This window comes from Pimephales promelas, chromosome 16 (assembly GCF_988280905.1).
Source record: "Pimephales promelas chromosome 16, fPimPro1.hap1.1, whole genome shotgun sequence".
Classification (NCBI taxonomy): domain Eukaryota; kingdom Metazoa; phylum Chordata; class Actinopteri; order Cypriniformes; family Leuciscidae; genus Pimephales; species Pimephales promelas.
The window spans coordinates 26,215,965-26,243,026 of NC_142784.1; the positions used below are offsets into that span (position 1 = coordinate 26,215,965).

The 27,062-nt window shown below is 41.1% G+C and overlaps 1 protein-coding gene and 1 long non-coding RNA gene across 3 annotated transcripts; one reads left to right on the forward strand and one right to left on the reverse strand.

Moving 5' to 3' along the window:
- Positions 1-1,785, forward strand: LOC148973365 (uncharacterized). Its single transcript, XR_016146895.1, has 3 exons — positions 1-175; positions 501-611; positions 940-1,785. It is a non-coding gene; the product is annotated as an uncharacterized LOC148973365 (long non-coding RNA).
- A 2,679-nt stretch (positions 1,786-4,464) lies between these two features.
- On the reverse strand, positions 4,465-26,859 carry LOC120478600 (cytochrome P450 2M1). Of its 2 annotated transcripts, XM_039670550.2 has the most exons (9): positions 26,552-26,859; positions 15,691-15,853; positions 15,458-15,604; positions 14,921-15,081; positions 13,811-13,987; positions 13,533-13,674; positions 13,277-13,464; positions 13,045-13,186; positions 4,465-4,740 (listed from the first exon to the last, which is right to left on the reverse strand). In XM_039670550.2, the coding sequence occupies exons 1-9, from the start codon at positions 26,741-26,743 to the stop codon at positions 4,556-4,558; spliced, it is 1,497 nt and encodes a 498-aa protein (XP_039526484.2). In that variant the 5' UTR covers positions 26,744-26,859; the 3' UTR covers positions 4,465-4,555. The 2 variants fall into 2 exon arrangements, with proteins under 2 accessions (XP_039526484.2, XP_088977478.1); XM_089121352.1 differs by lacking the exons at positions 4,465-4,740; positions 13,045-13,186; positions 13,277-13,464; ... (2 more) ...; positions 14,921-15,081; positions 15,458-15,604 and having other exon boundaries at positions 15,759-18,981; positions 26,552-26,642.
- Positions 26,860-27,062: the final 203 nt, after the last annotated feature.

Consider the following 27,062-nt stretch of genomic DNA (forward strand, 5'->3'; position numbering starts at 1 on the left):
TATATTAAGACAGTAAATAAGGCCAATTTTGATTTAGTTTGAAGAGAGTTGAAACCTCATGGTGTCGTGTTATTTCAGAGTGTGAGTGGGAAGACGGTGAAGGACACAGTGCAGGAATGGAACAGGTATCGGAACGAGTGCATCTTGAAGATAAGCTCACAACCCACACCTTCGGGTAGGCATTAGCTCTTCCCATCCGTGTGTGTGCATGTGCGTTTCTATATCAACACTGGAAAACAGCTAGTTGAGATTTACTATGTATATAAAGAGAAGTAAACACACAGACATACACTAGCCACCCCAAGTGTTTGTCATGAATCTTTCTTGCCATATACAGTAAATCTTGCTTGCTTAAGGAGTGTCAATAAGGATAATTTTAGTTTTACTTCTAACATGGAATGCAACAATTAGATATACAATTTTATGTATGAAATAAGCTCTGGCAGTTATTAAACCTCTCTGGATCACCTTTATATTCACGTTAACTCTATTTTCTCCAGTAGGTTTGTTTTGCAAAAGCATGTTTGATATGTACGCTTGTTGGACAGAGGGAGTTCCCAACACAACGGTGAAAGTGCCGTGCCCCTGGTATCTGCCATGGTATGATCAAGGTACCACTGCCAATAATAGTACCTGTTGGCATAGAAAAATAAAAAAGTATGCTTCATTCAGTTCACCATTTTAATTTTTAAAAGAGGATCTAAAAGCTTACCATTTTTTTATGTGAAAATGTTTATCTTAAACTCATTTTATCTTATGCCGGTAAAAACGATGAGACAGATTTATAACATACTAACATAAGAATGAATGACTACCATAAATGATGCAGTTGGTTGTCATTTCTATGCACTCAGTTATTAAAAGGTTCATAGAAGACTCTCCAATTCTAGACATGTTTGGAGTAAAAGAAGACCTGTTATGCATTACTGTCCTCTTTAGTGCGTAATGGGTTTGTGTCACGGGAATGTGGTCCAGATGGCCAGTGGCTCACTGTCATCCACAGCCGCACATGGAGAGACCACTCACAATGCAATGCAGATGGCAGCCAGCAGATAGCACAGGTAAAGAGACATGTATAGCATCTAATGTACATGTATACAGTTGTTTATCCATCGCAAAACTCTAACCTTACATTGAAGTAAAAGAATTGAAAGTGGGGGGAAAATCACATTATGAAATAAATACTCGCTTAAAGGTATAGCGGAGGATTTTCTTTTTCCGGGTGGGTAGTCTATACTATTGGTCCACCTAAGTGTCAATCATTCTGGTGATATGTTTACGTAAGGCCGTCGTAGGCTACGTGCTCATCCCTATGTAGTTTTCACTTTCATGTGTATTATGTCGGAGTTACGGTTTCAGCCATTCCTTTGAAAATGGCTGAGGGTCGAAAGAGAAAAAATGTTTACTAAGTGTATGATAAGAAGAGAAAGGCCGCAGAATATAGAAACAAGACCAGAGAGATTTTGGGTGAATATCACACGCTGGCGTGCGCTAAAAGCACAGGTTGGGCTTCTCAAGGATGCCGCAGTCGGGAAGATTCTACCAGACAGGTAAAGTTTGTCACGCTATTTGGAGAAATCCATTTAAAATCACTAGTAAAAGTTAATGCAAGCTACAATGCTAGCCCTGGCACGAGTCATGCACCGCATAGACACGGTAAACATCTCAATTTGTCTAAAGTAGCCTTTTGTCCAAAATGGTATCACGCTGAAATATTCTAAAATCTTGTGTGTTTACACAAATGCAACAAGCTACTTCTCCATATGCAACTATGTATAAAAATAACGTATTAACAATGAGAGATATTAGGTTAAGGAGGACCAACGTAATAGCACTGCTTATATGTTGCTATGTAACGTAATTGCGATTTGCAAAATAGTTTCCTCAGAACGTATTTCGTGTGATACAGGGTTGCACAAATCACGTCTTGAGTCCTCGGTCACTCAGTCGATCAGTATAATAAGTAAATAAAACACGTGAGAAAAAAAAAAGAAAACTTATCTCGTTATAACGACATATTATGTCGTTTTAACGACTTGTCGTTTTAACGACTTATTATGTTGTTTTTATGTTTTTCTCCATATTCATCCAGAGTCGATCGGACATCAAGTTAACGTCGCCCGTGACCTTTTGAACGTAATTACGTAATACGTGACGTTGCAAACGCGCCTCACAGAATAGAGCAAGGCTAGCATTTGCATAGCTGTCAACCCTCCCGTTTTTTCCGGGTTTCTCACGTATTTTAGCTCTTTTCCCGCTGTCTTCCCGTTTGAGTATTTTCCCGTAAAATATACCGTATTTTTACTCTCTGATTGTGTGAGACGTACGGGCTCGGGCAGATTCGGCTTGAAGTCGTTTATCCTCGGATGCGGTGCCGCGCGCGCTGGCCGGAGACACACTGGCTGCGTGGCGTGTCCGTTTTTATTGCACGCTGCCTGCGTGACACGCGCGTCTCCAGAAAACGCGTGCATGCTAGAAATAGAACTGACGCCTATTTTTCACGCGACAGGCAGGCGTGTATCTTTGCCTGGAATTTCTTTGCGTTTCCAGGCAAAAAAATAAATAAAAAATAGGAAACGATGTTTAGGCTAGCTGAATGTAATTTTGTACTCGAATACATATTAATACATTACATTTTGATGTTTGAAAGTCTAGGTTTTTACATAAATTCAGATATCAATGTAATTTAAACAAATAATAATTATTATAAATAGATTTTCAAATATATGAATAAAATATATTTTCTTTTTTTCCATTTGTTTCTTAAGCTCTTAACAATGTGATTACATGAAGAAGAAAAAAAAACTTGAAAAAAAAAACGTTCTGGGCCTATAGGAGGATATAAAGATAGTGTGTCTTCTGAGTGATGGTCCACCATCAGGCTAAATAGGCTCTTTAAAGCTACACAAAATGTGTAAATGTAATTAAAATAAACACAGCCCACTTCCCTATTTTGCGGATTTTGGAAGATGTGTGATAGGCTAAATGTTGAAATTGTTGTCCAAATGCTAGAGCAACACATGCTAATCCAAATGTAGATTTTTTTCCCTTTAAATGACACTGTCTCTTTCTCTCTCACACATAGGCTAGTTATGAACACCTTAGACTTTTAAGGATTGTGCTTTATTTTTAAAGTTTGTGGGTGAGAATCGTGCAAAAAAAAAAAATCCCTTATTTTGGGGATGGATTCCGGGAAAACTCCCTTATTTTCAATGTTCAATGTTGACAGCTATGCATTTGTCCTTAGAAAAGTTACATTTTTGGAATAAGTTTTGAAATAACCGATCGTTTCGCATGATAAGACCCTTATTCATCGTCTGATATCGTTTAAAGACATTTGAAGCTGCATCTGAAACAGTTATTAACTGTCTTTTGGACCTTGAACCATCAGGTTCCCATTGAAGTCCATTATATGGAGAAAAATCCTGGAATGTTTTCATCAAAAACCTAAAATTTCTTTTCGACTGAGGAAAGAAAGACGTGGACATCTTGGATGACATGGGGGTGAGTAAATTATCAGCAAAAGTTTTTTCAAAAGTGAACTAATCCTTTAAGTTCAGGAAGTAGTGCAGCTGTGCATAAAGCCAATTACTGACAGAATTTTCATTTTTGGATGAACTGACCCTTTAAATCAGTGTTTTCCCTCTTTTTTTATCACTCACATTGTATTAAGATCTATTCTTACATCTATTCTTACTATTACATTACTCGTCTTTACTGGACACATTCTTTGTGTTACTATGAATGGAAGAGTTTATATATAATAGTAATATTTATCTGATCTTTCACTGTGATTTAGGAAATCTATTATTTCATGCATCAAGCGTTGTTCTGTGGCTTTCACATTGAGGTTATTCCTCGGATCCATTGACATCTAAAGCCACCTAGTGGACGTAGAGAGAGCTACACAGATGTGTTGTAGAGTTGCATTTGTTCCCTGAGGAAATTTCTTACCATCCTGTCAGTGCTGAATGACATTAACCTAGTGCAAAGAGTTTGTGTTCAGGCATGAATTTGTCAAAATATAAGATATCTTTGTTGTAGTCTCTGGTACAGTTTGTCTTGTTCTGATGAAGCCACTGTAAATCGTTAGGCTATATCTAGATCACCCTCTATTTTTTCTATTAACGAATATGAGACGCATGGGCAAGTGACATACGCAATTTCCAACAAAAAAACAAAAAAACAAAAAACATCTCGCTGGGTCTAAAATATAAACATGTATAGCCTAATAGGTTTACCATAGTGAATATAATTAAAAGTAAGTGTGCCTTTGAACACACAAAAAAGTTCTATGTTAAATGCCCCCAGGTGTAGAAAAAAAGAAATGTGCCAACTCAGATGTTAAACTGCATTATTTGTAAAAGTGCCAGTACTATTGTGTGACCTGTAAAAAAAATGGCCTCAAACATTCCACAGACATAAGCTTCTGTGTAAAAAAAACAAAACACTTGTGCAATAATATCATTTTGGACATATTTATTTCCATTAAAGCATCAAAATAAAATGAGAGTATATGTTGAATGCTTTCTTTGTTATTTTGTGGACTGTTTCTCTAGATCCTAGGAATGGCACAGCATTCATATGTGCGGGGTATGCGGCCAAAACTGCAATTTGTAGGCGTCGTGTCGAGCTCCTCTGGTGGCACCATGGCTTTGAAGGTGAAGTGCTGAAGGAGGGAAGTGAAGAAGAGGAAGAGTTCTGTGCGAGCCAGAGCCTCACCAAGACATGCGCGCTTGCCTGTCAAAAGAGCACACAGAAGTTGGTTTAAAAGTTTTCTCCAAAGAACAAATCACAGACAAAAATGGATGATACATAAAGGCAACTATAGGAATAATTTATTTAACATGATTATTGTTCAACTTAACACTTAAAGGGAGAGAATTCACAACAGCCGCCCCCACAATTAAGTAGCAAATGGGTTATCAAGAGAATTCTCTAACTGTCTTTAGTGTTACCTTCTAGAGTAGGCAACTATATCAAGTAAGCAACTGGTCTAATGTAAGCTTTACCATCAATGACAACTTCAACAGTTCGCACACATCCGTCACTGCAGGGCAATGTCTTCCAAACTCCGCCTATGGTCCACTGAGCTCTTGTGAGTTGAGTATCCACAATCAGTACAACGGAGTCAACCTCCAGTTTTTCTGAAGCTTTATGCCACTTCTGCCTGGTCTGCGTAGGCAACTAGTTTCTGGTAAACTGTAACAAGAATAGGTCCGGTCCGCCATGTTTTGAGAGTGACGCCACCTCCTCCGCCCCATGTCATTTGCAGCATATGCCACCTGAAGGAGAGATGCATCCCGCCGCCCCATAAGGAGAAGGTTAGGAGTAATTGGATCGATGTCAGTGACATCTGTTGAGGCATCTCCCAGAGGTTTCGAATTGAGAATCCCCTCCACTTCCACTAGGATTGTGGACAGAACAACCTCTGTGACTGCTTGGTACCCAACGGCTACCTGGAGAGCATTTTTTATAGAGCGGACCTCACGCTCCCATTCCGCCGAAATGTGGAGCGCTGGGCGGGTTGAACTTGAAGTCAATTCGGTGGTCTGCAAGACGGATTTGAAGTTCTGACTCCATGATAAAGAAGGGTTCCCGTAGCTCTCTTTCTGCCCCGCGGAAGATAGTGCCACAATCTGAATGGATCTCAGGGGGTTGACCTCTTCTGGCTATGAGCCGGCAGAGTGCTAGAAGGAAGGCATCGACATCCATCAAATTAAGAAACTCAATGTGAACTTGCCCTGGTTGTGAGACATTTGAAGATAAGGCCAATCATATTTGGCGATCGGAAAGATGTGTTGGCTCTCCATCCTACCGGATTCGGCAAAAGTTTAACTTAATTCATCCGATGGTCACTAAGAAGATGGGACACAATGAAAACCGTGTGGTCGTTGTGGTTTCTACTTTGGTCACACTCATTAATGACCAAGTAAAAGCAGCAACGCTCTGCAGTGCAATTCTGTGTGACAACTATGCGTACCTCAACATTTATGTCACCTACTGCGTTGCTCTGATCTAGGTCTATCCAATTGAGTGCAGAGTTTTTTTTTCCTGGTTCGGTTAAGACACCCCTCATAATCAAAGCCCTATGGAGCAGTATCAGACTCACATTTTGACTAGAATACAAGTATGAAGGAAGTCAGGCAAGTAGCCAAGGGTATCAGCTCCACAACTCCTCCTAAGGCCTAATATGGGCTCCATAAGATCAATGCAGTTTTGCACTAACCACTGCTCTGTCGGAAGATAAACTACCACCACTGGATGACTGCTAGCCCACTGTCTGAGGTCGAACCCCACTTCTGCTAACATGCTGCGTAACTGATCCACAGTTTGCTTGGCTGTTGGGACAATAGGGAAGCTTGTCAGGCAGTTATCCACACAGAAGCTTTGGTGGACTAGTTGTTGTAGCTCTGGATATCTGGCTTCAGAATTGCAAGTATGATGTTGCAGAGCAAAGATGGCACAGCATGGACTGCTTGTTTATGCCGAATTGGCGAACCTGCCACTCATGTATACATCTGGAAGGTTTTCAATCTGCAGATCTCTCCAAATGAAACGAAAGAAAGGGCCTGTCCTTCGGCAATAGACGGACCTGATGGAACATGCCCTTGATATCTGAGCTTACTGCTACAGGATGCCGTCTGAATCTTTTGAGTACTCCTAACAGCGATGGTCAAAGTGTAGGACTTGGGAGGAGCTGGTCATTCAAGGACAGGCCATGGTATCTGAAAGAACACTCGAACACCAGTAGCTGCTTATTGTTCGGAGTCACGAGATGATGGGGTAGGTACCATGCCTCTGTGTCATTTCCATTTGGTTGAGCTTAACTACGTAACCTGCCTCGATGAGTTTGGCAATCTCTCCTGAATAGATTAAAGCCTTTTCAGGGTCCTTCTGGAGTCTCTTTTCAGTGCTCCTCAGATTTGCAAGGACAGATTGCATTAAGTTCTGCCCTTAAATTCTGTAGCACTTGGGTTTCACAGAAGAAGGGTGGCATAACACTGTACTCCCTTAACGTTGACTCACTCCGTTTGAGACTGCATAGCCTCTTTGTCTTGCCAAGACCGGACAAACAGTTTCTCGGTACGAAAGGACATCCAGTTGCCATAACCTCTCCACATTTCTGTAGAGAAGATCGCCTGGGTGATCAGTGGAGATGAAGAAACATTGCTGCACTGGTTCATGGCCTGTCATCCTCATTTCAGCCCCTTGAAGTGCCTAGCCGAGAGCTGTACAAACAGCCATGTGCCCCCCTTTAGTTCCTTGACCAATAGGCTCCTTAGCAGTGATAAGGTGAACTTGGTCTGAACCTATGAGCACCAATGGACATACCCTGTGAAATGGCCGTAATGAAACTCCTCTTAGATGTGCATTCCGTCTCTGAAGTGTCTGAACTGGGTATGACTGTTACAACAGATCAATGCCAGAAGCTGTGAATGCTCCAAACACCTGATAGCGTTTCTCTGGTTTACCTCTTGGAGAGATATCAAAGGTGACTTTTTGAGTCATTGAGGTGAGCAGTGTCTGGTCAGACTGTACGAAGTGCTAGAGTCTCAGGTTAACCTTTAAGCTGGAGCTGCTGGACAGCAGTAGGTAGGATCATGGTGCGCTGTGCTCTGTCATTTAATATAGCATAAGTCTCTATTGTAAATGGTAAATGGACTGCATTTATATAGCGCTTTCATAGACCAAATGGCCACCAAAGCGCTTTACATATTGCCTCACATTCACCCATTCACACACTGACGGCGGTGTCAGCCATACATGGCGCCATCCAGCTCGTCGGGAGCAGCTGGGGTTAGGTGTCTTGCTCATGGACACCTCGACACTTAGTCAGGTGGAACCGGGGATCGAACCACCAACCTTTCAGTTTGTAGACAACCTACATGACCCACTGCCGCCCATTGTCTTTGGTTTGTGGTGCAACAGCACAAGCACAACTTTCAAAAGGACTCTGCCTGATGCAAAGGATGGCAGGAGGTAGATCCGGCTCTCTGAGGTAGCATGCCTTTGGGCCATGCCATGAAGCACAGGAAGCACATGAAGCAACCGGGACAGGTGGATTAATTTGGGAATAAAACACGGGCTTCATTTTAGATACATGAAAGGCAGAACAAATTGTCCTGTATGCCGGACGAAGTTTTAGTCAGACTGTCACCGGACTAATAATCTTGGTGACAAGGAACGGGACAATAAATTTAGGAGCAAGCTTGTTAGGAGCAAGCTTGTTAGAAATGGACCAGAGCGGAAAGTTCTTAGTGGAAAGCCACACTTTTTGACCAACGACGTAAATGGGAGGCTTTGACCGATGGCGATCGGCCTTGGCCTTCATGCGCCTACCCCACCTGGAGCAAAGTCTCTCAGGCTCTGGTCCAAGTGCGGTGGCACCTCTGGACAAATGCGTGAGGGGAGGGGACCGCAACTTCGGATTCCAGACTCGGAAAGATAGGTGGCTGGTAACCTAAGCTACACTCAAACGGAGAGAGGCCCGTGTATGACACTGGTAACGAGTTATGATCGTACTCAACCATAGAAAGTTGTTGGCTCCAGGATGAAGGATTCTTAGCTACCAAACATCGTAACATTTTCTCCAAATCCTGGTTGGCTCGCTCGGACTGCCCATTGCTCTGGGGATGTTATCCCGAAGACAGGCTGACCGTAGCCCCCAATAACTTACAAAACTTTCGCCAGAATTTGGACACAAATTGGGAAGCTCTGTAAATTAGGTGTTATTTATGGCATCAGATAAACACACATACACAGGTCGGGGAACAAACACTCAGAAATAACAACTTAATTCGACTATTCCTTTTCTTTCTGTTGGGCCTGAGACGAGAGTTCAAGAGATTTCCACGACGCGACGTATTTTCTTCAATGATTTGACTACAGCCGACGCCATATTTGGAAAACAGTCTCGACAAGTCGAACCACGAACGCCGTTCATACAGTTCAGAAGTTCACTGCACTTCAGTTTAGCTTACTTGGCACATTGTTCGTGGTTCGACTTGTCGAGATCAGGGGTGTAAAGTAACGAATTACAAATACTCACGTTACTGTAATTAAGTAGCTTTTTTCAGAAATTTTACTTTTTTGAGTAAGTTTAAAATTGTGTAATTTTACTTTTACTTGAGTACATTTTAAGTGAAGTATCGGTACTTTTTCTCCGCTATTTTCTTTCTGTTTGTGGCCGTTACTCGTTACATGCTTGTTTTAATTTTATTTTTATCCATCAACGTGATTGGATCGAGTAATCGGTCTCGTGACCAGTGTTGGGAGTAACGCATTACAAAAGTAATACATTACAGTAACATATTACTTTTTGCTGTAACGCAGTAGTGTAAGGCATTACTAATCAATTTTCAGTAATATTTTACTTGTTACATGTTCAGTGAGGCTTGTATTACAGTTGTATTACAGTGTATTGTCTGCTTTTACTTCTTAAAGGCAACAGACTATGTGAAAGTTTTAAAGCAGTCTTTTAGTGCCAGTTCAGAGCGGTCACATCTGTAACATTGTTTTTTCCTCATAAATGCGAACACGAAAACTAAAATAAAATGAATATTTTAAGTTCTATGGAGACTGGAGAGCCAACCCTTCCTCATCCGATTTGCGCAGTGTAATTAACAGAATTACAAAAAATATATTTTGCCTCCTATTTTTTATTTTTTTGTCACGCATGAATGTGTGTCTTTTCCCTAATATTAAAAATAAAACATAGACTGATATTTGTCTAATGTCTGGAGTCCTTTGAGGAAGTAGCCTATACGTTTCAATACATGTATTTTCTGAGAATTTTTATTTCAAGTTTTGACTGCAAATGTCATGTCCATAATGCTCCTTAACTAGTTTTGTGGTGTAGGTCTACGTATTTTATAAGGTTAACTTCAAATAATACTAATAGCCTAATTTAAAGATAAGGCAGCATTAGATCTGGACGGTAAGGAGAATAACGCTGGGAGTTGGAAGAGGTGTGTCGCGATTCTGTTCGTGGATCTGAGTCGTGTGGCGAATCGCGATTTCGGTTTCATATTGCATATCGTTACAGCCCCAAAGTTGTTCTACTTAGTTATTTTGGTGAAAGTAACTCAAAAGTAATACATGAGTGATGTAACGCATTCTGAGACAGTAATATTGTAAGGTAATGAATTACTTTTAAATAACAGTAACAAGTATGTATTACAGTTTGGAAGTAACTTGCACAACACTGCTCGTGACTGTCATCAATTCAAATTAAGCATAGAAAACTTACCGCCTATTCCTGCTGTTACTCGTGACTGCTGTGGAAGTGCATTCATCACGCATCAATTCAATCCAGATATCAGCGTCTTCCTCTAATATGCTAAGGTACATTTCACATTTCTGCTTAATATGATATTTATATAGGCTGGCCTGTCTACATGGCCTATTTGGTCTGAGGTTGGGGGAATTGCGAGACGAGTTCATAATGCGGTGAATTCCCGCTCCCATTTAGCCTACTTCACAATCACATTATATAGAGAGACGCGCGTCACGATCTGTGCACTGCCGCGTCTCGCGCTCGCCATGCCGCCAGATTCAGAATCAGTGCATGTCGTTAACTTGAACTGCATTACTTAATAAGAAATTAGCACAGCTCGTTAATAAACAGCGTTTTTTGATTGATCCATTATAGCCTATGATCCGTCTTCATTTGGCAAGTGCACTTCCGCAAAAACATTTTTCATGCTGAACTTTTTTTCTTTCTTTTTTTTGTGGATGCTGCTGATAAAACAGCTTAGCCGAGACTTCAGAGACAAAGTGTGTTTGTTTCTTTTGTAAAGGTTTCCTGGATATAACTTCCCTATTTAATGCACAATTTTCCTTACAAATTATATTATCAGCATTACAATGTGAGTAAATGTAGCCGTGTAAAATGTAAGGGATGATGCCACCCTTCTAGAACAATGCATTTACATTTAAATTGTAACATATTTAATAGCATGGAATAAAAGTGTGTAATTAGTGTTAGCTCACTATCTTAGCCTTTTTCAGTGCATTAGTTGAGGTAATATGATAATATTAGTGATTCTCATTTATCAAAACACTAACTTTGGTAACGTTTTGGAGAGAAATTGGGTATTTTTTAATTTTATTTAACCCATCTCTTGGTGTGTGATGCTGAACTATCATATGAGTTTCTAAAGGTTTTTGAATTCTTTGCACAGTTATGAATATTGATATTTTATGTGCAACAATAACATGCTCAGGCCCAGTGGCTTTTCACCTAATTTTAAATGCTCTTTCCCCCAAATAATATGATTTAAATGGTGATGAGTGTACTGATTTGATGCATTTTAAAAAGATGGATGATAGATATTCTTCAATCTTTCTTACAAAGAACAAAGTGTAATGTGAATTCCAGTATGTGCATTTTTAAACTTATAAATTGTAGTGCACAGTGTTTATTATAAGGGTTAGAAACCGCACCTCACTACTCTTGAGTACTTTGAAATAAGCTACTTTTTTACTCTTACTCAAGTAGTTTTTTGGACAAGTACTTTTTACTCTACTCACACTACATTTTTTGGAATGTAATGGTACTTTTACTTGAGTATGTTTTTTCAGTACTCTTTCCACCACTGGTCGAGGTACACGAAGTGGACTGTCTTTATAAAATATCTTCTCATTAAACGGTCTGTACACTTACAAAGTTCGCTATGCTTCGTTTTGTATTTAGGGACCCTCATTATGTTACTGTGTTAGTGTGGGGCTATTTTGAGCCCTGTTAGTGGTATTAACTAGCAATTTATTTTTATTTATTAAATGCCCCATTAGCGTTATACGGTAAACAGTTTTATGCTCTTTATGTTCGATTATGTTCGAACAAATCTCAGAGAACGGTCGACTAGGTACCAGTGTTCTAGTCGAGACCACCTCACTCGAGTCCGAGTCGACACCGAGACCAGAGAGAGTCGAGTCCGAGTCGAGACCGAGACCAGTGAGGGTTGATTACCTAATACTTTTATTTACTTAGAGAAATCCTTTTTTTTTTACTGAATTTACTTAGAGTTTAAAAAATATGATAAGTTTAGGGTAAAAAGGCCACATAGTATGTGGTGTTAAAAGTAATTTTATTACAATTTGTCATGCGCAGTTGCGCACTAGAAATGCACCAATCACTGGGCGTGTCAATCAATTTAAAGAAATATTTTATTAACATACATTAATAATCATGAAAAATATTTTAATTGAACTCGAGTGGACTCGGGAATAATTCCGAGTCCTAAAAAAAAAATGTTCGAGTACGAGTCAATTCCGAGTCCCAATGGACACGAGTCCATGACAAGACCAAGACCATTAAAATATGGTCTCGAGACCGAGTCCGAGACGAGTCCGAGTCTCGAGTACTACAACACTGCTATGTACCAATGTTTATTACACAGGTTCATTTTGCGCCAGAGTTCTCCTTTAAGAGATTGTAAACCCAAATGTAAACATATCTGTAAAGTGTCATAAATGTCAGTTAGGGTTAGGGTTAGATGGGTTACATGATGAAATATAAATGTAGAAATATATTAGTATGAGTCTCCAATAGCAAACTGCATAGTTCAATGAAACAGTCTCATTAATACAGACAGTAATGATTTACAACCAGTGAAAGATATTATCCCACAAAGAAATGCACTTAACTAAACATTGGACAATATGAGATGCGATGTTAGCGGGCTAATCCACTCATTAAACAGGATCAAATTACACTTAGAAAAATCGCTAAAAATCAACTACATCACAAACATGGTCTAACTTAGCGCAGTTGGGATACAGTGTAACAGTGTGTTATTAACAATATACAGAAAAGGAAAACTTACTTTGTCAAAAACTTTATCTTACACATAAACACTGAACATGTGAATGATTTCACGCGAAAACGTCACACAGAGTCAACTTAACACTTAAAAGGAGAGAATTCACAAAATTGATTAAAACAATGAGAAACATAATTATTTAGCATGTATTTAATTCAGTTTTCATCAAAGAGTAATATGTTATGGTCTAATATGCAAAATGAAGATCTAAGCTCACCCATGCCAAATACAACAAATCCATCACTCTTCTTGAATCGGCCATCTCCATCCAGGAAGTTTTTTGGATCGAAACAATTTGGGTTCTTCCATAGTTTGGGGTCTATAAGCACGGAGGATAATAGTGGAAAAACCTTTGTTCCCTTAAAGAAAGTGTTTAACAAATAAATAGAAAGAATTAAATAATAATAAGCACTTAATGAATCAAAATGATGTATACGAGAGAAGAATACCTTAGGAATGACATAGCCATTGTATTCAGTGTCGCACATGGTCTTGTGTGGGATAGCGATGGGGGTGATATCCATGCTGCGCTGGACCTCGTGAATTACAGCATCTGTATATGGCAGCCTCTGTCTGTCTTCAATGGAGGGCCAACGGTCCTGTCCTACAATCTCATCGATTTCTCTCTGAACACGCTCTGTACAGAACAAGTGAAAGTAAAATCACACTTATTGCTTGGAGGGAGAAGCATTAGTTTGACCTCACCTTGAACATCTGGGTGCTTCATCATTAGAAGTAAAGATTGTCTGAGGGTAGATGAAGTGGTTTCTGTGCCAGCGGTGAACAAGTTCCATGCTAAAGAGACAAAGTTTTCAATATTATATTCTGTATCAGGCTTGTCTTTCTCCTGCAAAAGAGAACAGGTATAAAATGTTAACAATGTGTTGACATCATGTTATGGTCTCACCACCAGATGGTGCAAGAAAATGTATTCAGGACCATGGCTAAATCGGTTTAAATTACCATTTCTTTCAATGATTTACCTCTTTAATTTTTAACACAAAGGCGTCAGTGAAGTCCTGTGGGCAAGAGGGATCCACATTATTCATCCGAGCTTGTGCCTCACGCCTGAAGTAGTCTCTGGCGTCTTTTAGGTATTTAAACAGCTGATGGTGTTTACCGGGGAAGAGACTGACTAACTTAGGGAATATATTATAGAGCTGATGAGAAAATAAAGAAACATCAAGGTGAGTCTCAAGTACAATAAATAATTTGTGCAAAAAAAAAAAAAAAAACATTTTTGTACTATTTTACAGTTAAAAATGTGTTGATAATAGTATTATTATTATTATTGTATGTGCACAACCCTTCACCTGTTTTAGGTCCGTAAGATTTTTCTCTTTTTTTAAGTAAATTTATTCTTGTGTTCAGCAAGAATGCATTAAATGTATCAAAAGTGACAGTAAAGACGTTATAAGTTACAAAAGATTTCCATTTCAATAAATGCTGTTCTTTTAAACCTTATATTATGCTGTTCTTTTAAACTTTATATTAATTAAATAATCCTGAAAAACAATGTATCATAGTGTCCACAAAAAAAAAAAAAAAAAAAAACATTTGCAAAAAAAAGCATTAAGCAACTGTGAAAATAATAAAAAATGTTTCTTGAAGAGCAAATCAGCTTATCAGAATGATTTCTGAAAGATCATGTGACACTGAAGACTGGAGTAATGATGCTGAAAATTCAGTTTTGCCTCACAGGAATAAATTATATTTGCAAGATGTAAACAACACTGGTCCAGAAGAACTTCCTGTTTCAGTTTTTTTAACACTACATAAAAGCTGGGATAAAATACAACCAACAGAACATGTAAAACTGAATCAAAAAGTTAAACAACATCTTTAAGATGTTTTCTTTACATGTGAAATAAAGAAAACAGTTACAAACTGAAACAGGAAGTGTTTCTGGACCAGTGTTGTTTACATCTTGCAAAATGGTCTATTACTGCACTATTTTTGATCAAATAAATGCTGCCTTTGTGAGCATAAAAGACTTCTGAACGATAATATCTAATATACTATCTAGTCTAGTATATCTAGTCTAGATAATATCTAGTATATATATAAAAAATATAAATCTTTACAGTGCAAACCTGTCCAAGTGGGCTACTGAGGATACTGAAGTAAGAATCAATTGTCTGAAGGAGAAACATAAACTGTGGATCGTCTAATTCAAACCTATGACCAAAGACAATGCTCCAGATCACATTGGTCACGGCATTAGACAGCATGTCTGCAGGGCTGATTGCAGAGCCTTTAAGAAGAAAAGAAGAGTGAAGAGATCAGGTTTCTTCAATTATGTTTTGTAAAAACTCCCACCTCTGTAACATGAGATGTGACACATTATATTCCTTTTTTGTTTTATTGACGCACCCTGTTGTGTTCTCTATTGCATTGCTATTATGTTCACGTCCACTAGGGGGCACTGATATGTTACATGTAAGAAACGGACGCAAGAAAGGGGAAGAAGAAAAAGTAAAAGAAATGTTTTGCTACTACTCGCGTCTGTCTGTGTCTTGTACGATCATTCTCCAATATAACACACCCTTGTCAGATTTGTTTGTAGTTTATGTCTGCAGTTTGTTTATTCTGATAATCTGAATATAAGCTTGTATATAAAACAATTTAACCTTCAAATTTTTTTATCCTTTCCACAAGATATTCAGCCTCCTCCATGACTCGTTCCTCGATGCTCCTGCGGCCCATTCCAAAGTTCTTCAGTGTCATGAGAGAGAATCTGCGCATCTCCTTCCATCTATGTCCACTGGACAGAACACCTGCATTTAGAGAAAATGTTTCTGGTCTACTACATATAAACAGATAAAATAAACCACGTAAAACATTGGCCATCAAGCGACCTCACCATATCCAAGTGTGGCCTTCATGTTTAGGGGGTAGTTGTCCCTGCCACTGAATTCTTCACCAAGGCCAATCATAGTATCCTTTAGGGCTTCATATCCAGAAATGATCACTACAGGAGTGTTTGCCAACCATATGGTGACAACAGAGCCATACTTCTCACTGAGCTACGGGAAGAAAACATACATTTTCCTTTCTTTCGAAAGATGTTTGAAATAGGACATTCAATTTTATATGTGAATTCAAGCAACCCTACAAATTAGCTCCAATAACCTCAAATTGATCATAATTCTGCTTTGATGGGGTCAAAAACAATGTAAACTAGTGCATTGCTATTGGATGATGATTTTGTTTGTAGAGCAAGTTTGAATACACTGAAGTGCTACATATACGGAACTACTCTCCATATATGTATGTGTATGGCAAGCCCTTTTAACATTTAAAAGATAAGTTTGATAATAGGGAATAAACAACGTTATTAACATTATCAACAACGTCTTTCTGACCAGTCGTAATTACATTTTGGATAGTTGGAATTGTCATACGGAGTCCTTGTTATTCGTCACACCACTTTGAAGTCATGCCTGTTCTTATTTGTTTCTGTCTTGGACTGCTCTATGGATTTTGACCCTTGCCTGGATTGTTGTGAGTACGGATTACCCTCTAAATAAATACTGCGATTGGATCTTCTGCTCCTGCGTGTGGTTCCGTAAAAGAAGGTTCAGGAGAAGTGAACTTTTTGAGGGGCCCCGGTTGGTCATGTTTCGCGGGACCCATGAAGGACGCAGTGGAGGAGGTGGTCGAGAGGAATCCCGACACTATTCTCCACTCAGACCCCTCTTCGACCCTGGGCTGGTGATATCCAGCCCAGAGCTCCATCCGCCGCTGTTTCCATCCAGCCCAGAGCATGCACATCACCATCAGAAACTTTGAAAGAGGAGGAAGACCTCCAGCCTCCCAAAGAGCCCGGAGGCCATGCCCCAGCAGCACGGTGTTTTTCCGGAGGCTGTACCAGAGACTGCTCACATCATGTCTGTCGATCCAGAGACCGCTCACGTCACGTCTGCGGAGCCAAAGACTGTTCACATCATGTCTGTCGATCCAGAGACCGCTCACGTCACGTCTGCGGAGCCAAAGACTGTTCACATCCCGTCTGCCCAGTAAGAGACTGTTCACGTCCCGTCTGCCGAGTCAGAGAGTGTTCAGGTCCCGTCTGCCCAGCCATAGATGGTTCACGTCACGTCTGCCCAGCCAGGGACTGTTCATGTCACATCTGCCCAGCCGGAGATGGTTCACGTCACGTCTGCCTAGTCAGAGACGGATCAGGAGAAGACGGAGCCAGTGTCTGCTGTTCCAGAGCCGGGAGCCAGTGTCTGCTGTCCCAGAGCGGGAGCCAGTGTCTGCTGTCCCCGAGCCGGAGCCAGTGTCTGCTGTTCCAGAGCCGGGAGCCAGTGTCTGCTGTCCCAGAGCCGGAGCCAGTATCTGCTGTCCCAGAGCCAGAACCAGTGTCTGCTGTTCCAGAGCCGGGAGCCAGTGTCTGCTGTCCCAGAGCCAGAACCAGTGTCTGCTGTTCCAGAGCCGGGAGCCAGTGTCTGCTGTCCCAGAGCGGGAGCCAGTGTCTGCTGTCCCCGAGCCGGAGCCAGTGTCTGCTGTTCCAGAGCCGGGAGCCAGTGTCTGCTGTCCCAGAGCCGGAGCCAGTATCTGCTGTCCCAGAGCCAGAACCAGTGTCTGCTGTTCCAGAGCCGGGAGCCAGTGTCTGCTGTCCCAGAGCCAGAACCAGTGTCTGCTGTTCCAGAGCCGGGAGCCAGTATCTGCTGTCCCAGAGCCGGAGCCAGTGTCTGCTGTTCCAGAGCCAGAACCAGTGTCTGCTGTTCCAGAGCCGGAGCCAGTGTCTGCTGTCCCAGAGCCAGAACCAGTGTCTGCTGTTCCAGAGCCGGAGCCAGTATCTGCTGTCCCAGAGCCAGAACCAGTGTCTGCTGTTCCAGAGCCGGAGCCAGTGTCTGCTGTCCCAGAGCCGGAGCCAGTGTCTGCTGTTCCAGAGCCGGGAGCCAGTGTCTGCTGTCCCAGAGCCGGGAGCCAGTGTCTGCTGTCCCAGAGCCGGAGCCAGTATCTGCTGTCCCAGAGCCAGAACCAGTGTCTGCTGTTCCAGAGCCGGGAGCCAGTGTCTGCTGTCCCAGAGCCAGAGCCAGTGTCTGCTGTTCCAGAGCCGGGAGCCAGTGTCTGCTGTCCCAGAGCCGGGAGCCAGTGTCTGCTGTCCCAGAGCCGGAGCCAGTGTCTGCTGTCCCAGAGCCGGAACCAGTGTCTGCTGTCCCAGAGCCGGGAGCCAGTGTCTGCTGTCCCAGAGCCGGGAGCCAGTGTCTGCTGTCCCAGAGCCGGAGCCAGTGTCTGCTGTCCCAGAGCTGGAACCAGTGTCTGCTGTTCCAGAGCCGGGAGCCAGTGTCTGCTGTCCCAGAGCTGGAACCAGTGTCTGCTGTTCCTGTTGCTGTCCCTGAGCCGGAGCCAGTGTCGTCTGTTCCTGAGCCGGAGCCAGTGTCGTCTGTTCCTGAGCCGGAGCCAGTGTCGTCTGTCCCTGAGCTGGAACCAGTGTCTGCTGTTCCAGAGCCGGGAGCCAACATAGATGGTTCACGTCATGTCTGCCCAGCCAGGGACTGTTCATGTCACATCTGCCCAGCCGGAGATGGTTCACGTCACGTCTGCCCAGTCAGAGACGGATCAGGAGAAGCCGGAGCCAGTGTCTGCTGTTCCAGAGCCGGTAGCCAGTGTCTGCTGTTCCAGAGCCGGAGCCAGTGTCTGCTGTTCCAGAGCCGGGAGCCAACATAGATGGTTCACGTCATGTCTGCCCAGCCAGGGACTGTTCATGTCACATCTGCCCAGCCGGAGATGGTTCACGTCACGTCTGCCCAGTCAGAGACGGATCAGGAGAAGCCGGAGCCAGTGTCTGCTGTTCCAGAGCCGGGAGCCAGTGTCTGCTGTCCCAGAGCCAGAGCCGGTGTCTGCTGTCCCAGAGCCGGAGCCAGTGTCTGCTGTCCCAGAGCCGGAGCCAGTGTCTGCTGTTCCTGTTGCTGTTCCTGAGCCGGAGCCAGTGTCGTCTGTTCCTGAGCCGGAGCCAGTGTCGTCTGTTCCTGAGCCGGAGCCAGTGTCGTCTGTTCCTAAGCCGGAGCCAGTGTCGTCTGTTCCTGAGCCGGAGCCAGTGTCGTCTGTTCCTGAGCCGGAGCCAGTGTCATCTGTTCCTGAGCTGAAGCCAGTGTCATCTGTTCCTGAGCCAGAGCCAGTGTCATCAGAAACATGTAGATATCTTGAATTGAGGTAAAGATATATTGACCTAAATTCAGTCAGAATCAAACTGTAGATATCTCAAACTGGAATTACAGATATCTACAATTCAGTTGCAGATATGCATAATTCATGTCTCCAGCTGAATTGTAGATATCTGTAATGATATCTTTGAAGTATATTGTGTGCACAATTCATTACACATACACACAGACTCCTCCACCTCTGACTTTTTCCAAGGAATCCCCTCAATCCGCTTGAATTAATGAGAAGCCTTCACTCTCCATTAGCAAACTGGGGATTCCCTTATGAAGCCAAGTTTCTGTGAACGCCATTACACTTGAGTATTTGAAGCATGATCTGGCATTGATATGGAGTTAAATGTTAAAAGGGCTTGCAGGTGGAAGTACCTCTTTATGGTTATGAAACGATTTGGGTTTCACCAATCTATTAATGATAAACCACTAGCTAGAATCAAGGTGAATGGTGATCTTTCTAATCAGATTACTCTAGAATGAGGAACACGTCAGGGCTGTCCAATTAGCCCTATTTTATTTGTCCTATTCATAGAGCCCCTTAACCAGTGGATTAGGCAAAATGACAAAATTATAGGTATAGAAATGAGGACAAGAGTAGTGATCGACCGATATATCGGCCGACCGATATATCGGGCCGATATTTGAGGTTTTTACGTGTATCGGAATCGGCCGATACACCGCTGCGCGTTCGCCGATAGTTTTTTTTTTCCCGCCGTTATTTATAGACAGGCGGCCACGGGCAGCTCCGTGCTGCTGGAGATGCTGCAGTTCACGTGCCCCGCCCTCCTCCACTAGCAGAGTGCAACCTGCTCTTCACGAGAATGGTAACTTAAACTTTCAAAGGATCTTTTAAATGTTTGACTCCTGAAATATTGTCAAACACTTTGAAAATGGAAACACGTCGCCCTATAACTGTTATGTGCTTGCAACTAAGCAAGTTTGTGGGTCCAAATGGAAAACGCGAATGCCTCGTCTATAAAACTTAACTGCTTGCCATTGTATTAAGAAGCTGCAAATAGTTAAGGTGTAAGTTATCCGTTCAGTATGCATTAGGACTGTCTATGAATATTCTACATTCGAATATCTATTAATTTTGAAGGTGAAAATTAATATTTGAATGTGGAAAAACACGCCCGCGGTTGCAGACTAATAACGTTACCACAGCTGCACAGCTCGCTCGGAGCGCTCACTGTCGGTTCTATACTGTGAAACTTCAATCACTGAATGAACTGAAGCCTGCTATATTTGGGACAAGAGTCGCGACTCGCAACCTTAAATTGCTTGCACAAAACTCTTGTTTAGCACTCAACATTTGTTTGTTGTTCATTTAACCGACGCGCAGAGACCGTGAGGGCGAGAGAGAGAGAGAGTGCCTGAGCGAGTCCAGGGCGAGACAGAGTGAGCTCTGCGGTCTCGGCCATTATTTGATTTACTTGCTTTTTAATACGTTGTCAAATATGTTTAAACTCAAATAAACCATCTAATACTAGTAGTTATGTTTCTTTTTATTAATGTGTCTCTTTTTAACGAATATGTTTTTTAGAGGGAATATGCAAACGCCATTTGAGCAATTTTGACAGCCCTAGTATGCATACGGTAACGAACTCTGGTCATAGGATTAAGGAATGCCAACGTTATTCTGTGCTTTTTGTGGGAGATTTATTCAGCGCTCACCTGGCTAAGGTTTGGGGCGTGTGGAGTTTGTCTCCCTCGCAATCGCAGTAATATTAGAGACTAGACATGCTCATTTTATTTTATGTAGGAAAATTGAAACCATGCAGTACATAGTTCGTTTCTTTTAAAATGAAGTACAGTGTGCACTGTGCACTTTATTATGCTGGTTGCTACTCTGTGCAATAGTGTAATTATTTAATTTATGCTTATATTCATTTTCAGCACTGAACTTTTTTTGTTCTACTTCATGTTTTTAATATTTTTTAAATTGTTTATCTACTTGTTCTTGTTCTACCTCACATGTTTTTACTATTTGTTAAATATTAATTTTTGAAGTTAGTTAAATGTTACTTTTATTAAATTGAGACCTGTAACATTTGTTAACATCATGTTATTTTTAAGATGTACATTGAGGGAGCAAAATGTATCGGCTCCAAATATCGGCTCAAGAAAATCGGCAGCCCGTATCGGTCATCGGCTAAGGCTGATGGGGAAAAAATCGGTATCGGTATCGGCACTAAAAAATCCATATCGGTCGATCCCTAGACAAGAGTGCACAAGGTAGCTGCCTTTGCAGATGACATTTTAGTTTACTTAAAACAGCCAACCCAGTCTTTTCCAGAATTGATGTCACTTCTTGCGACATATGGTTCATTTTCAGGCTATAAGGTGAACATACAGAAAACCCAGGTTCTCACTTTTAATTATAAGCCACATGGTTTCATTACCAGGAGTTTTTGTCTCAACTGGGAAGTTTCAATGACATATTTGGGAGAAATTTTATCAAAAGATCAACGCATTCTCACCCCAAGGCGTCACCTAACTGACAATTTTGACCATGCTTCAATATTCGACGCTTTAGGCACCCTTTTGCGTCAGTTACATGACGCGGTTAGGTTTAGGTCTGGGGTAGGGTAAGGTTTATGCCTTGTTCACACTACATGATTTTAAAATGTCGGGCTGAACTGTGCGGTTCACACTACATGACTTTCTCTCAGTGAAATCAGGAGTGTTCAAGTTGTTGAGCTGTTCACACCACACAGCACAACGTGATTGATCCACAACAGGAGGTAACTCACTACACGAGTTGACAACACACTACATAGAGATACAAACACGATTAAATGATAAGAGCAAATCATTTTTGACTCTGTAAGACTGGAAAAACTGGTTAAAGAGAAAATATCTGACCAGTGGCCTCTAAAGACAAATGGCATTGCTTGCAAATGAACATTTGACACCCTACCCCCTACACCCTATCTCTGAACATCTTATCTGCTCTCTTTCACTCTCTCAGTCAATGATACTGAAAACTCACACAAGAATATGGTTTTAATGTGAATCTGATAATCTTTACGGATTGTTTAGAATCATTTTGTTGGTCTCAGGTTGACTGGTAATAATGTCTCATTTCCAAAGAAGTTAAAGAAAAGGTAACAAGGTTTTTAAGAATATAGAAATATCTTGCACACAAAAGGGTGTGTCTTTGAGTTAATCAATTTCTACCTTTTGTCTGAATGCAAACTATCCTTCCCCCAGTAAACATGGTGGGGGTTTCAGTCCATTGTAGTTTGGTGATTGGATCAGGTAAATTTGGTGATTAGATCAGGTAAGGTTTGGCTCTATTTAAGGAAAATGCACAAGAGTTCAGGGCTGCTATTCTGTATCAGATCAGCCCATGATGCTGGGTCTTCGAGGCTCGGCATTCATGTAATATGTTGGGTAAAGTTCTTTGAAACATCTAATGGTTTGCTCTGATTATCTTGTGGAATCCTAATACATTTACCTGACGTAATAAATTGTTATATTTGGCTATTCTAACGGACTTTGACTTTATTTTCATTAGAGTTAAAAGGAATAGTCAAGCATTAACTACTAAATGATGCACAGATATCATTGATAAACCCTTTTCATTTTATGGAGTCAGATGAAACGAGTTAATACATAAGATTAAATGTATTGCATTTAATTAAAATTCACTTTGCTTGGAAAAGACGGAGCGCGCTTGAAACCTTCACCACGAATCGAACTCCGCCATTTGGACCGATTTCGTGGCCCTTTTTACAGTGGTGACCCCGACGTGATCGCAACAGATGGATTTCGCGAACAACGTCCTTTCCAACAAAGTACAGGAATCTTAAAATCAACAAGAGGTTTGAAAATCTTCCTTTCTTCTGCCGCTGTGGTAAGTCACAATTTCCTTCCCTTTTGAAAAGTGTTGAGAAAATGTTGTTTGCATTGTTACGGGTTAAAGCCCTTTTGTTTAGTCCAAAACTAAAACGTGAGGACATGATAGTGGCCGCGGCGCGCAGATAAAGAGTAAAACCCTTGTCTAATAGATTTTAAAGATATCCTTGTTTGCTTAAGAAAAAAGAAATGAAACCTAAAATTGGAATAACATCTTCCAAATGATTTTCTGGTAGCCTTAACGTTACTCGAGGAGCTATAAAACAAACTTGCATGTCTATCATCATTGTTGTAGTGCCTTTGTGGAAACAAACCAGCTAACGTTAACGTGAAGAGAATCGACGAACAACAGAAATACAAATCTAAGTTTGTAAACGATCGGAAAACACGTGATTTTATAAATAAGGCAGATCAATGCACTGTTTATGATAAAGCAAACTTTATATTGCATTGGAAAGCTTCCGCTGTAAAACAGATGGGATTAAAAAGCAATATAATACAATAGTTTGTATTTTCGAATTTGGAGTTGTGCTTCACAATGTAACGCACTCATAGAACACACTGTATAGTTGTTTGTGCTACTCTACGTGCACATAGGCTAATGTAAGTTTATTCTTTAAACACAGGATTGCTTTACTGTAAGTGTTTTGGAACACTTAGGTAAAGGCTGTTGATGTTGTATTCAAGGCCATATGTATCCTGTGAACTGAATTAAACACGTGTGTGCGTCTATGCTGAATGTGGTTATAATATGATTCACAATGCTCATTAATTCTTGAAAATTTTGAGCAGAAACTGTGAACGGGCAAATCATTAATCCTAAAACAAAAACCTTTTTATATTCAAAGCTTCAGGGAAAGAAATTTCCCCAAATATAAATTGGAAAATGTTTAAAGATCCTGTCCTGTTTACACTATGGGCCGAAAAGGTCGAGCCTACATTGCATAAACTCAGTAAAAAAGGTCTTAACATGGACGCTATTGACAATGAAATTCTAACTTGGTGGGAAACAGTGGGTAGCAAGCAGAAGAAATCAAAACATGATAAAATAATTGAGGCTTTAAACTTCATAAGTTATAAACGGCTAGATAAGTCAACAACATTTCTATCCTCGCTTATGGATATTAAATGTGAAGAAGTGCATTCTAAAAATGCAGAGGCAAAAATGTCTGAGGCAAAGATCCAAGATCTTCAAACACAGTTAGATCAACTACTAACTGAGCAGTTAGCCCTGACTGAAAAGTGTAAAAATCACAAACACACTATTGCAGATCTTAAGGCTAAACTAATTGTTGAAAAGTCCATTTCTCCCAAAACGCTCAACAGCGATGGGACTAAAAATGTGCGCTTAAACGAGTCAGCCTGCTCTAATAACCCTGTACCTTTTCAGACGGATGAAGCATGCGATAAAGTTTTGAACGAAGTGTCTGTTTCAGCCTTTAAGGTGATACGGCACCCAAACGGCACAGAGTCAACCATTCGGCGTCCTCTAACGGTAACTGAATGTAGTTCGTTTAAAGCAGAGATCGGACCATTCCCTTTGAAAGGGCCATTCGAACCATGGTGGAGACGCATTGTTAGCCTAAAACATGCATTTCAGCTTGAACCAAAAGATATTTGGCAAATTGTTATCAGCTCAATTCCAGATGTCCTGAACTATAAGATACCACCGGCTTTGATGACAGGCACCATTGTGCGGTCAATGCATCAAAACGAGCCTGAGAGTGAAATCTTAAATAGATTAAAACAATGTCGTTCAGGGCCACATCTTTAAAGTCGAACATTATTCTCTACGAGTGTTGTTACACACTGGCGGCACCCAGCAACGGCGCATGACCTTGTTCAAAAACCGGCTGCGCCAGAGTGCGCCATTTAGGCCTACAATTTTATATTCAATGTGGCCTATACATTCATTTGTTTCAAATCGTGGTAGTGTGGTGAATGCAAGATACATAATTCACCTTTGTTAAGCGTAGTTCTATACACTGTTGGTTGTAAACACAGCACTCTGTTCTTCACGACTGTTAAGGGATCGCGTTCCCTTTAAATGCTCTGAACGTGTGTTCACGTGGGACGCATGTCAGCGCCATTTGCTATTATTATGTTTTCTTTCTAATAATAAACGACACACGCATTCGTGTGCTCAAAGTGAGAAGTTGTCTGTCGCAATTTACTGCAATTTCCACAGTCGGCCCCGTCGGCTGAAAATAGTCCTCGTCGGCTTTGTTTCACCCGATTTGACATGTTGAATCGGCGTCGGGCCGTCGGCGAAAGAGAGAACTCTGATAGGATGTTCAGCTAGTGAAAGAGTCAGTGCAGAGAATTTAAGCAAAACAGCAAGCAAAGAAGTTAAAACAGTAAAGATAGAAGGCTGTTCTTAAGTTACGTCATCTTACATGAGTGTTCCTTGGCGAATATTTCAATATTAAGATGAGCGGAGTGGAATAAAGAAGTAGCCTGTTCTCTCGGTATGTTCAAGTGCAGCTTATTATGGGGGTTGATCATAATTTGTGTGTAATCCCGATGGAAATATAAAAAAAGCATTAAACTCCAGTAACCTTTTGGAAACGGCACAGAAACCGATTCACAAATTTATACGCCAAAAACAGTTTTTGCGTGTATTTGGCACGCGATTTTCGCGTAGCCTACATATGATACGCACTTTTTTGAGTATAATACACACGAACTCCCCACCCCCCTCCCCCCTAAACCTAACCCAGGGTTTTTTAGTGCGTACCATATAGGACACGAAAAAAACACTTTTGCCGTATAAATGCCACGAGAAATAACACTCGATACGCATCTTCATGAGACTGTGTTGGCTCATCTTAGTATTGAAACATTCGCCAAGGAACACTCATGTAAGATGACGTAACAAGAACAGTCTTCTATCTTTACTGTTTTAACTTTGCTTGCTGTTTTGCTTAAATTCTCTGCACTGACTCTTTCATAGCTGAACATCGAACATCCTATCAGAGTTCTCTCTTTCCCCGACGGCCCGACGCCGATTCAACATGTCAAATCGGGTGAAACAAAGCCGACGAGGACTACCACGATTTGAAACAAATGAATGTATAGGCCACATTGAATATAAATGGCGCACTCTGGCGCAACCGGTTTTTGAACAAGGTCATGCGCCGTTGCTGCCTGGGCGCCGCCAGTCACAACACTCGTAGAGAATAATGTTCGACTTTAAAGATGTGGCCCTGAACGACGGGGCGCTGTGTTTCTCATCCGGTGTGCAAACTCCTTTAGTAAAACTAGTAAGGCAGTCAGCGCATCTTTGTACGAATTAAAGTGATTAAAATGCTCATCCTTTAACACTTTCACATGTAACAATCTAATGAATGGTGCTGATATGTAAAGTAGCCTATATTTTCTGTATATTGCATTAGAATACCCTTTGTATATGTAGGCTATTTGTAACTGATGTAGCCTCTCATCCTTTAATTTTATTTTAATTATTTTTCTTATTGAGGCATGTTAATTATTTTGTTTGTTGAGTCAGAAATGACACTGTACATGCTAGGCTACTTGATGTTTACAATTAAGCATTTAAAAAAATCTTTGTAAGCAACAACCATACAAGCAGCCAATTATATGATTGACTTATTAAGTTAATGAATACATTTTTATATTTAAACAATAGGCTACTTCTAAACAATATATTCAACAACATATTTTTCTACTCACCTCTAGGTAATATTTGTAGGCTTCCTTAAGATTAAATTGAAATAAATTTCCCAGAAGTGGATTCGGAGGGGGTCCTGGAGGCAGACGCCCAAAACTGCTCTGCTTTCCTCGAATCTTCCACAGCAATATTATAACCAAGAGAGTCATGACAGCAGGCAGTGCATTTGTCTTCAATGCCAACAATATATTCATCTTTCAAATTTTACTTGATTGTTCTTTTGAGCCGAGTCAAAGAAAGTAACAAAAACTGACGTTTGTTTCTAGGTTGTACTTGGTAATACAATACGGCGCACAATGTAGGGCCGCTCGTTTCTCAGTATGCGTTTTTATAGGCCTAACCTAATTTCCAGAGTGTTCTTGATCCGCCCCTTACCGAGGATGCATCGAGAGGTGCGGACTTGAGACAGGCAGCCCTGTGTCCTTCAAACTGACATTGAATCAGGGCCGGATTCAGCCAGCCCCACTAGAGGGTGCAGGTAGAATATCAATTTAAATTTGACAAATATAGTGA

Excerpts from the sequence above, each read along its gene's own strand:
- LOC120478600 (XM_039670550.2), bottom strand. The coding sequence starts at position 26,743 with ATGAATATATTGTTGGCATTGAAGACAAATGCACTGCCTGCTGTCATG. Across the intron at positions 15,082-15,457 it reads AAGGATAAAAAAATTTGAAG|GCTCTGCAATCAGCCCTGCA; the intron begins GTTAAATTGTTT and ends TTCTTCTTAAAG. Across the intron at positions 13,675-13,810 it reads TTGTGTTAAAAATTAAAGAG|GAGAAAGACAAGCCTGATAC; the intron begins GTAAATCATTGA and ends TCTCTTTTGCAG.